Genomic DNA, 13,342 nt, shown 5'->3' with positions numbered 1-13,342 from the left:
ACCTAAAGAAATGAGTAGATCATTTTGATTTGGGGGGAAAAGTCACCAATAATAAAACCAAAACCTGGTAAAATCAATGTCATACACCCAAATAATTCTGGATAAGAACAGCTTCTTAAGGTTTGTTTTTGTTCTGCTTTGAATGGAAATTGATATAATTCTAAACAGATTCTGATGTGGGGAAAAAACACTTAACAGCTACCTGAGAGCTTGATCTAAGGATATGAAAACCATTTTACAATCCTTAAACTACACCTCACTAATGGTATAACCAAGCACATCAACACGGTAACAGCACAACTACAGAGGGCCAGGTTTTTCATTCTCCTTCCCATTTTCCCTCCAAAAATCTCACTGATATTCTCCTGACACCTTACCTCCAAATCGAAAAACCTTACGACTTTCACCCCTCTCCTCTCATCCTCAGCACTTTACTTTAAAAATGTTAAAATTCAGTCTTAGATATTCAAAGATTGTTTGTCTTCCTATATACTTAATTCATCAAGAATCTGATGCTGATCAAAAAGTCAACAACCCCAAAGGTAGCTCTAATTTCTAGGTGCACAAGGATAAAATATATCTACAGTGGACAGATGTGAGAAACCAGGATTTCCAATGCAAGGCTCAAATAGCAAAAGGTTTCTTCCTCCCACCTTTGTGATTCCACAAACCCAGGTTGCAACCCTTAATGCCACAGCCCCTCTAAGACCACAACCAATCTTTGTGTTCCAACGTCACACACAGCTCCATCGAGTACTCACTTATCTTGGAAAATGTCCTGAGCAGTCACTTGGTCCTTTTTCTTGAGGACTTCAGTCAGAGGGAAAAGGGTCTTTATTTTAGAGACAGGAACCTGACATTTAGCTGTCACCTCAGTGGGGGGATCCAGCATATCCAAAACGTGTTGCTGAATTGGGGGCAGAGGCTCCTGGGGATGTAAAGCTCTGTGCAGCAGACACTGTGGAAAAGGCATAAGGATTTTAAAACGCAGATGCAGACATCACAGCTTCATTACACTCTTCTGATCAGGGATCCTCATTCTTTAATTTGGGAGGGTTATGGGATTCCTACCATATGTAAAAGACAGCAAAGAGGGTTGACCCAGAACCGCCTTGGTTAGCAGGACGTTGGTAACGTCTAAAAGCAACTGTAAAACAGATCTAAGCCTAGCAGCACCGTCAGCTGAAGCCCTCCTGGAAAGGAGCCTCATCGCATAAAAAGAGGCCACTGCTCTGACTACTTGGAGGATATACGAGGTTCCCTGAGATGCAATTCCAAAAGCCTCTGACAATCTGCGATTATAACTTTTTGGTTATAATCCTTTAACCTCCCTTCAGCATGCTGTTTTCTCCCTTGCACAACCTTAGAAGACAACCTAAGGTGGATGAATCAGGTGCTAAAGGGGAGGTGCCCATGCTCAGTGAGTCCCAGGATGAACACTGTGGAAGAGATGAGACTACTGGTCTGTCCCAAACCTCCCCCGAGTGCCGAGCCTGGGCTGTTCTCCACCCATCTACTCACTTCCGTCCATCTCCACTATACCACTCTTGTCCAGGCACCATCACCTCTCACGTGGGCTACCACAATCCCCTCCTAACTGGTCTCCCTGCATCCACTTTCACGGCTCTACTGTAGCTCAAGTCATCTTAAAACAAGTTCCTTTCCATATCCTAAAGTCAACTGTAACACAGCCCCTGAATGCCTCCCTCCTCCTTGCTCACCCCAGCCCAGTTAGACTGGGCTCCTCCTGCTTCACTCATATGCCAGCTCACTCCAGACTTTGGGTCCTGTACTTAACGCTCCCTCAGCCTCTTCTGCCTTCCCTTACATCTCAGCAGAGCTGGCCCTTTTAAAAATCATTCTGTTCTTTGCTAAATTATCATCTCTTCTGAGAGGCTTTCCCTGACACCGTATGAAGGAGCCCTTTACCCCCATCCTACCACCCTGTCATTCTCTATCATTAAACTTGTCTTATACTTCTTACAGTATTTATCATTATCTAAAATTATCTCATCAATTTTTTAGTTTATCTGTTTGTTACCTCTACCTCCCCCTGAAAGTAGAGATCTTGTTTGTCTCGTCTACTGCTGAATTCCAAGTACTGAAAAGAGCACCCCACACATAATAAGCACCTACAAGGTCCTGGCTGAGTGAATAAAGCGCTCTTTCTCAGAGCTCTACAGAAGAGGTGACAGAGGTGTCAGCAAGCAGCACCAGGAGGGGGGCCAAGATCAAGGCCAGGGCAGGCTCTCCGCTGCTCACACGGGTGGAGATCCGGACCGCAAGCCACTCCCATTCAATCACTGACACTGCTTCCAGACTACCAGGCCTTGGTAGTAGTGTTATCTGCCCGGAAAAGTAAGTATTCTAAAAGGAGTGCAGGAATGTAATCAAACAATGAGATAACCGTTAAGAAAAAAAGAAAAAAACTCTCAATTCATTGATGTTTTACTCCCCTTGCTAGAGGATAATTCCAAAATTACGTTGGAGAACATGGCTCCTATTCCCACCTTTGAACAATTTATATGTTAGTAATTGTAAAGAAAAAGACGGAGCTGAATAGCTCCTGCAATTTTAAAATTACTGTTTCATATCACAAGGTCTATGATTTCAACTACTCCATGGATTGTTTTCGTACCCTGTAGAAATGGAAGCTAGACTTCTGGGTTCTAAAAAGATAAAGATACTTGGGCTTAAACAGTAAATGTCATCAAAGAGTCACTGTTCTACAAATTCAGAAAACCCTGAGGTACGTATTCAATAGCAATTTCCTCTAGAAATTTCATGTACTGCTCCCGATTTCAAGAGACCAACCCCAAGCCTTCCTTATCCTAGTAAATTCATTGTTTCAGAGCCTAACTCCTGCTTTCCTTTTCCCTAATTACTCTACTTTCCCTGGAGCATCAATGACATTAGGCCTGTTTAATGTAAAGCAAAAGGGGAAACCAAAAAGATCCCAAACCCTGTGAATCTACCCCAACCTTCTCATACATAATTCGCAATTCACAGCACTCACCTTCAGGTCAGTTACTAAAATACCAGAAACAGCTTAGAAAGCCCTAAAGATGTAAGCAGAAATCCAACACCCAACATAGCAGACTACCTCACAAATACTCTGGAAGATTCTATCTGTGATATCCATGTGACATTTTTGGGAAAAGAACTCTGAATTCCAGGCAATTCTTTCAAATAGTGTCATCATCCATAAGTCAGTAATAAGTGACCCACAAGAGATGTTCTAAAGCATCACCCTCTCATATTTTCTTAAAGGTCACATTTTAGATAAAGCTAAGTAGGATAAAAATTCAATCAAAAAAATTCCAATTCATTTAAAAAAAAGAGGTTATGAGAAAGTGACACTTTTTAGTAGCTGAGAAGCTGAGATCTCAGTCCTCAATCTACTTAATTTTTCCTTTAAGCAACCGTTCTCCTTGATGTGATTTTTACAATTTGAAAAAGACTAGAGAAAAAACTGCAGGCCACGTGGCTAGCTCGTAAGTTACTAATATGTTGATTTTAGCAACCCAGTATCAATTATTTAAAAGGCAGTATTAACTGTACACTTGACAAAAGACATATTTTTCAGCATTTCTTTCCAAAATTAGAATTAAATTAACCTCTTGCCAACAAGTTGATTACTAACCTCTCCCTCCTTCTGCCCCCTACTCCCAGCTCATTTACTCTTAGTTATAGATATTTTAAAAGAAAAAAAAAAAAAGTCTTCCTGGGTCCTACATCCTCCTGTAGCTTCCTGGGTCCTCTCTCTCTCTCTTCCCTTCATCAGTAAAGGTTTCTCCTATAGGTACTGTAATCTGGCTCCCACCCCATCACTCTACTCCCACTGGGCCCTCAAAGTCATCAAAGACTTCACTACAAACCCCAAAGGCCCTTTGTCAGGCTCAGCTCTCTTCACCACTGTGCAACGTCTGATTTGTGATTCTTTCCTTTCCAACACTCTTCTAGTTCTTTCTGTCTCTCTGACCTTTTGGGGAGGGTGGAGGTAGGAACACTGTTTCATTTTTGGCAGCTTTTCTGTCTATCCCTAATTGTCTAATCACGTTGGTGTTCAGGACTTCATTCTCCCTCCTTCTCACTCAACAGACTCTCCCAGGTGACCTCATTCACTTCTGTTTCTACCTAAATGAGGAGGACTCTCAGATCTATACATTTAGTCCTGAATGCTCTCCTGGGCTCTGCACCCCTATTTCCAACTTGCCACTGAGTGTCTGTACTGGGACAGCCAACAGATAACTCAAATTTAACACTTGCAAGAATACATGAATTACCTTTTCTGTCTGTTCATTCTATATTCCTTGTCATAATTAATGGTGACGTCATCCTTCCAGTCATCCAAGCTAGGATCCTGTTATCTTCAATTCCTATTTCTCATCAACCACCATCCAATCCCTTAAGTCCTATCTACTCTACCTTCTAAATTTTCTCCTCTCCACTCTCTGTCACTGCTTTAATTCAAGTCTTCCTGGGGGCCTCTGCAGGTTTCCTAACTGGTCTCCAGTCCATTTCCCATGCCACCATCAGACCTATTTTCTAAAAATCATGTCACCCGCCTGCTGACAAAATCCTTTAGGATTTTGTCACCCACTGCCTACAGGATAAAATCAAAACTACTGGCTCTTCATGACCTGCCTGCTACCTGCTACCTTTTCCATCATTTTCCCATAGAGCCTATTCTCCAGCCAAATGGAACTATTTGTGGATCCCTAAATACATCACACTTCTTTGTGCTTTCTTGCTTTTGCATGTGCTACTTTTGCCTGGCATGCCCACATCACATCACACATTGCCTTTATTCCTAAATGAAATCTTCCTGAAGTCACTCACTTGCAAGAATCTCTCTTTCCTCTTATTCCCACAGTATTTTGTACCCACCACTATTGTGCCTATTGGTTTTATCTCTCTCTTCTCCTCTCACTCCTCTGGAGGGGTCCTTTCAGGTAATGAGCTCATAGTATCACCAGCACGTGATACACTGTTAGTACTCAATAAATATTTGTTTTAGAAAAAGTGAATTCAATTTATACATAACCTAGCAATGATACTTCTCTATACAGATAAGCCATGTTAACAACTCTCCGAGGGAGACCTTCAAGATGGCAGAGGAGTAAGACGTGGAGATCACCTTCCTCCCCACAAATACATCAAAAATACATCTACATATGGAACAACTCCTACAGAACACCTACTGAACGCGGGCAAAAGACCTCAGACTTCACGAAAGGCAAGAAACTCCCCACATACCTGGGTAGGGCAAAAGAAAAGAGAAAAAACAGAGACAAAAGAATAGGGACGGGACCTGCACCTCAGGGAGGGAGCTGTGAAGGAGGAAAAGTTTCCACACACTAGGAAGCCTCTTCACTGGCGGAGACGGGGGGTGGTGGGGGGAAGCTTTGGAGCCACGGAGGAGAGCGCAGCAACAGGGGTGTGGAGGGCAATGCGGAGAGATTCCCGCACAGAGGATTGGTGCCGACCAGCACTCACCAGCCTGAGATGCTTGTCTGCTCACCCGCCAGGGCGGACGGGGGCTGGGAGCTGAGGCTCCAGCTTCGGAGGTCAGACCCCAGGGAGAGGGCTGGGGTTAGCTGCGTGAACACAGCCTGAAGGGGGCTAGTGCGCCACAGCTAGCCGGGAGGGAGTCCGGGAAAAAGTCTGGACCTGCCGGAGAGGCAAGGAACCATTGTTTCGTGATGCGCGAGGAGAGGGGACTCCTTCCCTGTCTGCCCACAGAAGGCAGAGCACCGCCTAAACAAGCTCCAAAGAAGGGCGTGAGCCGCGGCTATCAGCTCAGACACCAGAGATGGGCATGAAACACTAACGCTGCTGCTGCAGCCACCAAGAATCCTGTGTGCAAGCGCAGGTCACTATCCACACACACCCCCAACCCCCCAGGAGCCTGGCAGCCCGCCACTGCCAGGGTCCCGTGATCCAGGGACAACTTCCCAGGAGAACACACGGCACGCCTCAGGCCGCTACAATGTCATGCTGGCCTCTGCCGCCGCAGGCTCACCCTGCGTTCCAATTATAACTACCGTACCCCTCCCTCCCCCAGCATGAGTGAGCCAGAGCCCCCTAATCAGCCGCTGCTTTAACCCCGTCCTGTCTGGGTGGGAACAGAAGCCTGAGGGCGACCTACACACAGAGGCGGGGCCAAATCCAAAGCTGAACCCCAGGAGCTGTGCGAACAAAGATAAGAAAGGGAAATTTCTCCATGCAGCTTCAGAAGCAGCGGATTAAATCCTCACAATCAACTTGAGGTACCCTGCATCTGTGGAATACCTGAATTGACAACGAATCAACCCAAAATTGAGGCAGTGGACTTTGGGAGCAACTGCAGACTTGGAGTTTGCTATCTTCAACTGATTTGTTTCTGATTTTTATGTTTACCTTAGTTTAGTTTTTAGCACTTGTTATCACTGGTGGATTTGTTTACTGTTTTGGTTGCTCTCTTCCTTTTTTAAAATTATTTTTTATTTTAATAATTTTAAAAATTTTATTGATTGATTGATTGATTTTTCCTTCTTTTTTTCTCCCTTGTCTTCTGAGCCGAGTGGCTGACAGGGTCTTGGTGCTCCGGTCTGGTGTCAGGCCTGAGCCTCTGAGGAGGGAGAGCCGAGTTCAGGACACTGCACCACCAGAGACCTCCCAGCCCCATGTAATATCAATCAGCAAGAGCTCTCCCAGAGATCTCCGTCTCAACACTAAGACCCAGCTCCACCCAATGGCCAGCAAGCTCCAGTGCTGGATGCCCCATGCCAAACAACTAGCAAGACAGGAACACAAACTCACCCATTAGCAGAGAGGCTGCCTAAAATCATACCAAGTTCACAGACACCCCAAAACACACCACCAGACGCAGCCCTGCCCAACAGAAACACAAGATCCAGCCCCACCCACCAGAACACAGGCACCAATCCCCTCCACCAGGAAGCCTACACAAGCCACTGAACCAACCTTACCCACTGGGGGCAGACACCAAAAACAATGGGAACTACGAACCTGCAAGCCTGTGAAAAGGAGCCCCCAAACACAGTCAGTTAAACAAAATGAGAAGACAGAGAAATAAACAGCAGATGAAGGAGCAAGGTAAAAACCCACCAGACCAAACAAATGAAGAGGAAATAGGCAGTCTACCAGAAAAAGAATTCAGAGTAATGATAGTAAACATGATCCAAACTCTTGGAAATAGAATGGAGAAAATACAAGAAACATTTAACATGGACCTAGAAGAACTAAAGAGCAAACAAACAATGATGAACAACACAATAAATGAAATTAAAAATTCTCTAGAAGGAATCAATAGCAGAATAACTGAGGCAGAAGAACGGATAAGTGACCTGGAAGATAAAACAGTGGAAATAACTACTGCAGAGCAGAATAAAGAAAAAAAAAAATGAAAAGAATTGAGGACAGTCCCAGACACCTCTGGGACAACATTAAATGCACCAACATTTGAATTATAGTGGTCCCAGGAGAAGAACAGAAAAAGAAAGGGTCTGAGAAACTATTTGAAGAGATTATAGTCGAAAGCTTCCCTAACATGGGAGAGGAAATAGTCAATCACGTCCAGGAAGAACAGAGTCCCATACAGGATAAATCCAAGGAGAAACACGTCAAGACATACTAATCAAACTATCAAAAATTAAATACAAAGAAAAAATATTAAAAGCAGCAGGGAAAAGCAACAAACAACATAAAAGGGAATCCCCATGAGGTTAACAGCTGAACTTCCAGCAGAAACTCTGCAAGCCAGAAGGGAGTGGCAGGACATATTTAAAGTAATGAAAGGGAAAAACCTACGACCAAGATTACTCTACCCAGCAAGGATCTCATTCAGATTTGATGGAGAAATTAAAACCTTTACAGACAAGCAAAAGCTAAGAGAAATCAGCACCACCAAAACAGCTTTACAACAAGCGCTAAAGGAACTTCTCTAGGCAGGAAACACAAGAGAAGGAAAAGACCTACAAAAACAAACCCAAAACAATTAAGAAATGGTAATAGTAACATACATATCGATAATTACCTTAAATGTAAATGGATTAAATGCTCCAACCAAAAGACACAGACTGGCTGAATGGATACAAAAACAAGATCTGTATATATACTGTCTACAAGAGACCCACTTCAGACCTAGGGACACATACAGACTGAAAGTGAAGGGAAGGGAAAACATATTCCATGCAAATGGAAATCAAAAGAAAGCTGGAGTAGCAATTCTCATATCACACAAAATAGACTTTAAAATAAAGACTGTTACAAGAAACAAAGAAGAACACTACATAATGATCAAGGGATCAATCCAAGAAGAAGATATAACAATTGTAAATATTTATGCACCCAACATAGGAGCACCTCAATACGTAAGGCAAAGGCTAACAGCCATAAAAGGAGAAATCGACAGTAACACAATAACAGTGGGGGACTTTAACACCCGCTTTCACCAATGGACAGATCATCCAAAATGAAAATAAATAAGGAAACACAAGCTTTAAATGACACATTAAACAAGAGGGACTTAACTGATGTTTATAGGACATTCCATCCAAAAACAACAGCATACAGTTTCTTCTCAAGTGCTCATGGAACATTCTCCAGGATAGATCCTATCTTGGGTCACAAATCAAGCCTTGGTAAATTTCAGAAAATTGAAATCTTATCAAGTATCTTTTCTGACCACACTGCTATGAGACTAGACATAAATTACTGGAAAAAAACTGTAAAAAATACAAACACATGGAGGCTAAACAATACACTACTAAAAATCAAGAGATCACTGAAGAAATCAAAGAGGAAATCAAGAAGTACCTTGAAACAAATGACAATGAAAACACGATGACCCAAAACCTATGGGATGCAGCAAAAGCAGTTCTAAGAGGGAAGTTTATAGCAATACAAGCCTACCTCAAGAAATAAGAAAAATCTCAAACAACCTAATGCTATCCCTAAGGTAATTAGAGAAAGAAGAACAAAAAAACCCCAAAGTTAGCAGAAGGAAAGAAATCATAAAGATCAGATCAGAAATAAATGCAAAAGAAATGAAGGAAATGATAGCAAAGATCAATAAAACTAAAAGCTGGTTCTTTGAGAAGATAAACAAAACTGATAAACCATTAGCCAGACTCACCAAGAAAAAAGGGAGAAGACTCAAATCAACAGAATTAGAAATGAAGAAGTAACAACTGACACTGCAGAAATACAAAGGATCATGAGATTACTATAAGCAACTATATGCCAATAAAATGGACAACCTGGAAGAAATGGACAAATTCTTAGAAAAGTACTACCTTCCAAGACTGAACCAGTAAGAAACAGAAAATATAAACAGACCAACCACAAGCACTGACATTGAAACTGTGATTAAAAATCTTCCAACAAACAAAAGCCCAGGACCAGATGGCTTCACAGGCGAATTCTATCAAACATTTAGAGAAGAGCTAACACCTATCCTTCTCAAACTCTTCCAAAATATAGCAGAGGGAGGAACACTCCCAAACTCATCCTATGAGGTCACCATCACCCTGATACCAAAACCAGACAAAGATGTCACAAAAAAAAAGAAAACTACAGGCCAATATCACTGATGAACACAGATGTAAAAGTTCTCAACAAAATACTAGGAAACAGAATCCAACAGCACATTAAAAGGATCATATACCATGATCAAGTGGGGTTTATTTATCCCAGGAATGCAAGGATCCTTCAATATATGCAAATCAATCAATGTGATACACCATATTAACAAATTGAAGGGGAAAAACCATATGATCATCTCAATAGATGCAGAAAAGGCTTTCGACAAAATTCAACACCCATTTATGATAAAAACTCTCCAGAAAGTAGGTATAGAGGAAACCTACCTCAACATAATAAAGGCCATATATGAGAAACCCACAACCAACATCATTCTCAGTGGTGAAAAACTGAAACCATTTCCTCTAAGATCAGGAACAAGACAAGGTTGCCCACTCTCACCACTATTATTCAACATAGTTTTGGAAGTTTTAGCCACAGCAATCAGAGAGGAAAAAGAAATAAAAGGAATCCAAATCAGAAAACAAGAAGTAAAACTGTCACTGTTTGCAGATGACATGATAGTATACACAGAGAATCCTAAAGATGCTACCAGAAAACTACTAGAGCTAATCAATGAATTTGGTAAAGTGGAAGGATACAAAATTAATGCACAGAAATCTCTTGCATTCCTATACACTAACAGAAAGAGAAATTAAGGGAACAATCCCATTTACCACTGCAACAAAAAGAATAAAATACCTAGGAATAAACCTACCTAAGGAGACAAAAGACCTGTATGCAGAAAACTATAAGACACTGATGAAAGAAATTAAAGATGATACAAAATTAAAGATGATACAAACATCTTCCCTGCCAGGAGGCAGAACATTAGACCTTCCCACTCTGAGTCATGCTCATGGGATAAAGCTCACATAGGACAAAACCTCAATAAACTGGACTGTACATGCAAAGGCAACTTGTGTTAATAAAAATTGTCTTAGAGTAATTAAGAAAATGCCACTTGTTGTTTTCAAGTACTTAGAACAACACAAACCAGTGTCAACAGAGGGTGTGGACTGTTTTAATGAAAAAGCAAAAAAAAAGTTTAATTAGCACTCTGTATGCAAATAAATTTTACTAAAGTTTTTAAAGAGAAAAAAAAAGACAATACAAACAGATGGAGAGATATGCCATGTTCTTGGATTGGAAGACTCAATATTGTGAAAATGACTATACTCCCCAAAGCAATCTACAGATTCAGTGCAATCCCTATCAAACTACCAATGGCATTTTTCACAGAATTAGAACAAAAAACTTCATAATTTGTATGGAAACACAAAAGACCCCGAATAGCCAAAGCAATCTTGAGAAAGAAAAACAGAGCTGGAGGAATCAGGCTCCAGGACTTCAGGCTATACTACAAAGCTACAGTAATCAAGACAGTATGGTACTGGCACAAAAGCAGAAATATAGATCAATGGAACAGGATAAAGAGCCCAGAGATAAACCCACACACATATGGTCACCTTATATTTGATAAAGGAGGCTAGTATATACAATGGAGAAAAGACAGCCTCTTCAATAAGTGGTGCTGGGAAAACTGGACAGCTACATGTAAAAGAATGAGATTAGAACACCCCCTAACATCATACACAAAAATACACTCAAAATGGATTAAAGACGTAAATGTAAGGCCAGACACTATAATACTCTTAGAGGAAAACATAGGCAGAACACTGTATGACATAAATCACAGCAAGATCCTTTTTGACCCACCTCCTAGAGAAATGGAAATAAAAACAAAAATAAACAAATGGGACCTAAGGAAACTCAAAAGCTTTTGCACAGCAAAGGAAATCATAAGCAAGACGAAAAGACAACCCTCAGAATGGGAGAAAATATTTGCAAACGAATCAACGGACAAAGGATTAATCTCCAAAATATATAAACAGCTCATTCAGCTCAATATTAAAGAAACAAACACCCCAATCCAAAAATGGGCAGAAGATCTAAATAGACATTTCTCCAAAGAAGACATACAGACGGCCACGAAGCACATGAAAAGATGCTCAACATCACTAATTATTAGAGAAATGCAAATCAAAACTCCAATGAGGTATCACCTCACACCAGTTAGAATGGGCATCATCAGAAAATCTACAAACAACAAATGCTGGAGAGGGTGTGGAGAAAAGGGAACCCTGTTGCACTGTTGGTGGGAATGTAAATTGATACAGCCACTATGGAGAACAATATGGAGGTTACTTAAAAAACTAAAAATAGAATTACCATATGACCCAGCAATCCCAATACTGGGCATATACCCAGAGAAAACCATAATTCAAAAAGACACATGCAAAAAAAAAAAAAAAGACACATGCACCCGAATGTTCACTGCAGCACTATTTACAATAGCCAGGTCATGGAAGCAACCTAAATGCCCATCAACAGACGAATGATGGATAAAGAAGTTGTGGTACATATATACAATGGAATATTACTCAGCCATAAAAAGGAACGAAACTGGGTCATTTGTTGAGACGTTGATGGATCTAGAGACTGTCATACAGAGTGAAGTAAGTCAGAAAGAGAAAAACAAATATCGTATATTAACGCATGTATGTGGAACCTAGAAAAATGGTACAGATGAGCTGGTTTGCAGGGCAGAAGTTGAGACACAGATGTAGAGAACAGACATATGGACACCAATGGGGGAAAACTGCGGTGGGGTGGGGATGGTGGTGTGCTGAATTGGGCGATTGGGATTGACATGTATACACTGATGTGTATAAAATTGATGACTAATAAGAACCTGCAGTATAAAAAAATAAACAAATAAATAAATTACCAAAAAAAACAAAAACAGACAACCCGATCCAAAAACAGGCAGAAGACCTAAATAGACATTCCCCAAAGAAGACATACCGATTGCCAACAAACGTGTGAAAGGATGCTCAATATCACTAATCATTAGAGAAATGCAAATCTAAACTATAATGAGGTATCATCTCAAACCAGTCAGAATAGCCATCATCAAAAAATCTACAAACAATAAATACTGGAGAGGGTGTGGAAAAAAGGGAACCCTCCTGCACTGTCGGTGGGAACGTAAATTGATACAGCCACTATGGAGAACAGTATGGAGGTTCCTTAGAAAACTAAAAATAGAACTACCGTATGACCCAGAAATCCCACTACTGGGCATGTACCCTGAGAAAACCATAATTCAAAAAGAGTCATGTACCACAATGTTCACTGCAGCACTATTTACAATAGCCAGGACATGGAAGCAACCTAAGTGTCCACTGACAGATGAATTGATAAAGAAGATGGGGCACATATATACAATGGAATATTACTCAGCCATAAAAAGAAACGAAATTGAGTTATGTGTATGTGAGGTGGATGGACCTAGAGTCTGTCACACGGAGTGAAGTAAGTCAGAAAGAGAAAAACACATACTGTATGCTAACACATATATATGGAATCTAAAGATAAAAAGTGGTTCTGATGAACCTACGGACAGGACAGGAATAAAGATGCAGACGTAGAGAACGGACTTGAGGACACGGGGAGGGGGAAGGGTAAGCTGGGACGAAGTGAGAGAGTAGCACTGACATATATACACTACCAAATGTAAAATACATAGCTAGTGGGAAGCAGCTGCGTCACACGGGCAGATCAGCTCGCTCAGTGCTTTGTGACCAGCTAGAGGGGTGGGATAGGGAGGGTGAGAGGGAGACGCAAGAGGGAGGGGATATGGGGATATATGCATACATATAGGTGATTCACTTTGCTACACAGCAGAAAC

The 13,342-nt window shown here is 41.3% G+C and overlaps 1 protein-coding gene across 1 annotated transcript in view; it reads right to left on the bottom strand.

Moving 5' to 3' along the window:
- Positions 1-13,342, bottom strand: part of XRCC5 (X-ray repair cross complementing 5) — a 97,109-nt gene that overhangs the window by 49,706 nt on the left and 34,061 nt on the right. The window contains exon 14 of the mRNA XM_036858502.1: positions 762-958. Coding sequence (XP_036714397.1) covers positions 762-958 — 197 coding nt within the window. The remainder of the gene's footprint in view (positions 1-761; positions 959-13,342) is intronic.

Source organism: Balaenoptera musculus, chromosome 7 (assembly GCF_009873245.2).
Source record: "Balaenoptera musculus isolate JJ_BM4_2016_0621 chromosome 7, mBalMus1.pri.v3, whole genome shotgun sequence".
Lineage (NCBI taxonomy): Eukaryota > Metazoa > Chordata > Mammalia > Artiodactyla > Balaenopteridae > Balaenoptera > Balaenoptera musculus.
The sequence above is the reverse complement of the archived record's forward strand: the minus strand, read 5'-3'. Positions and strand labels throughout refer to the sequence as shown.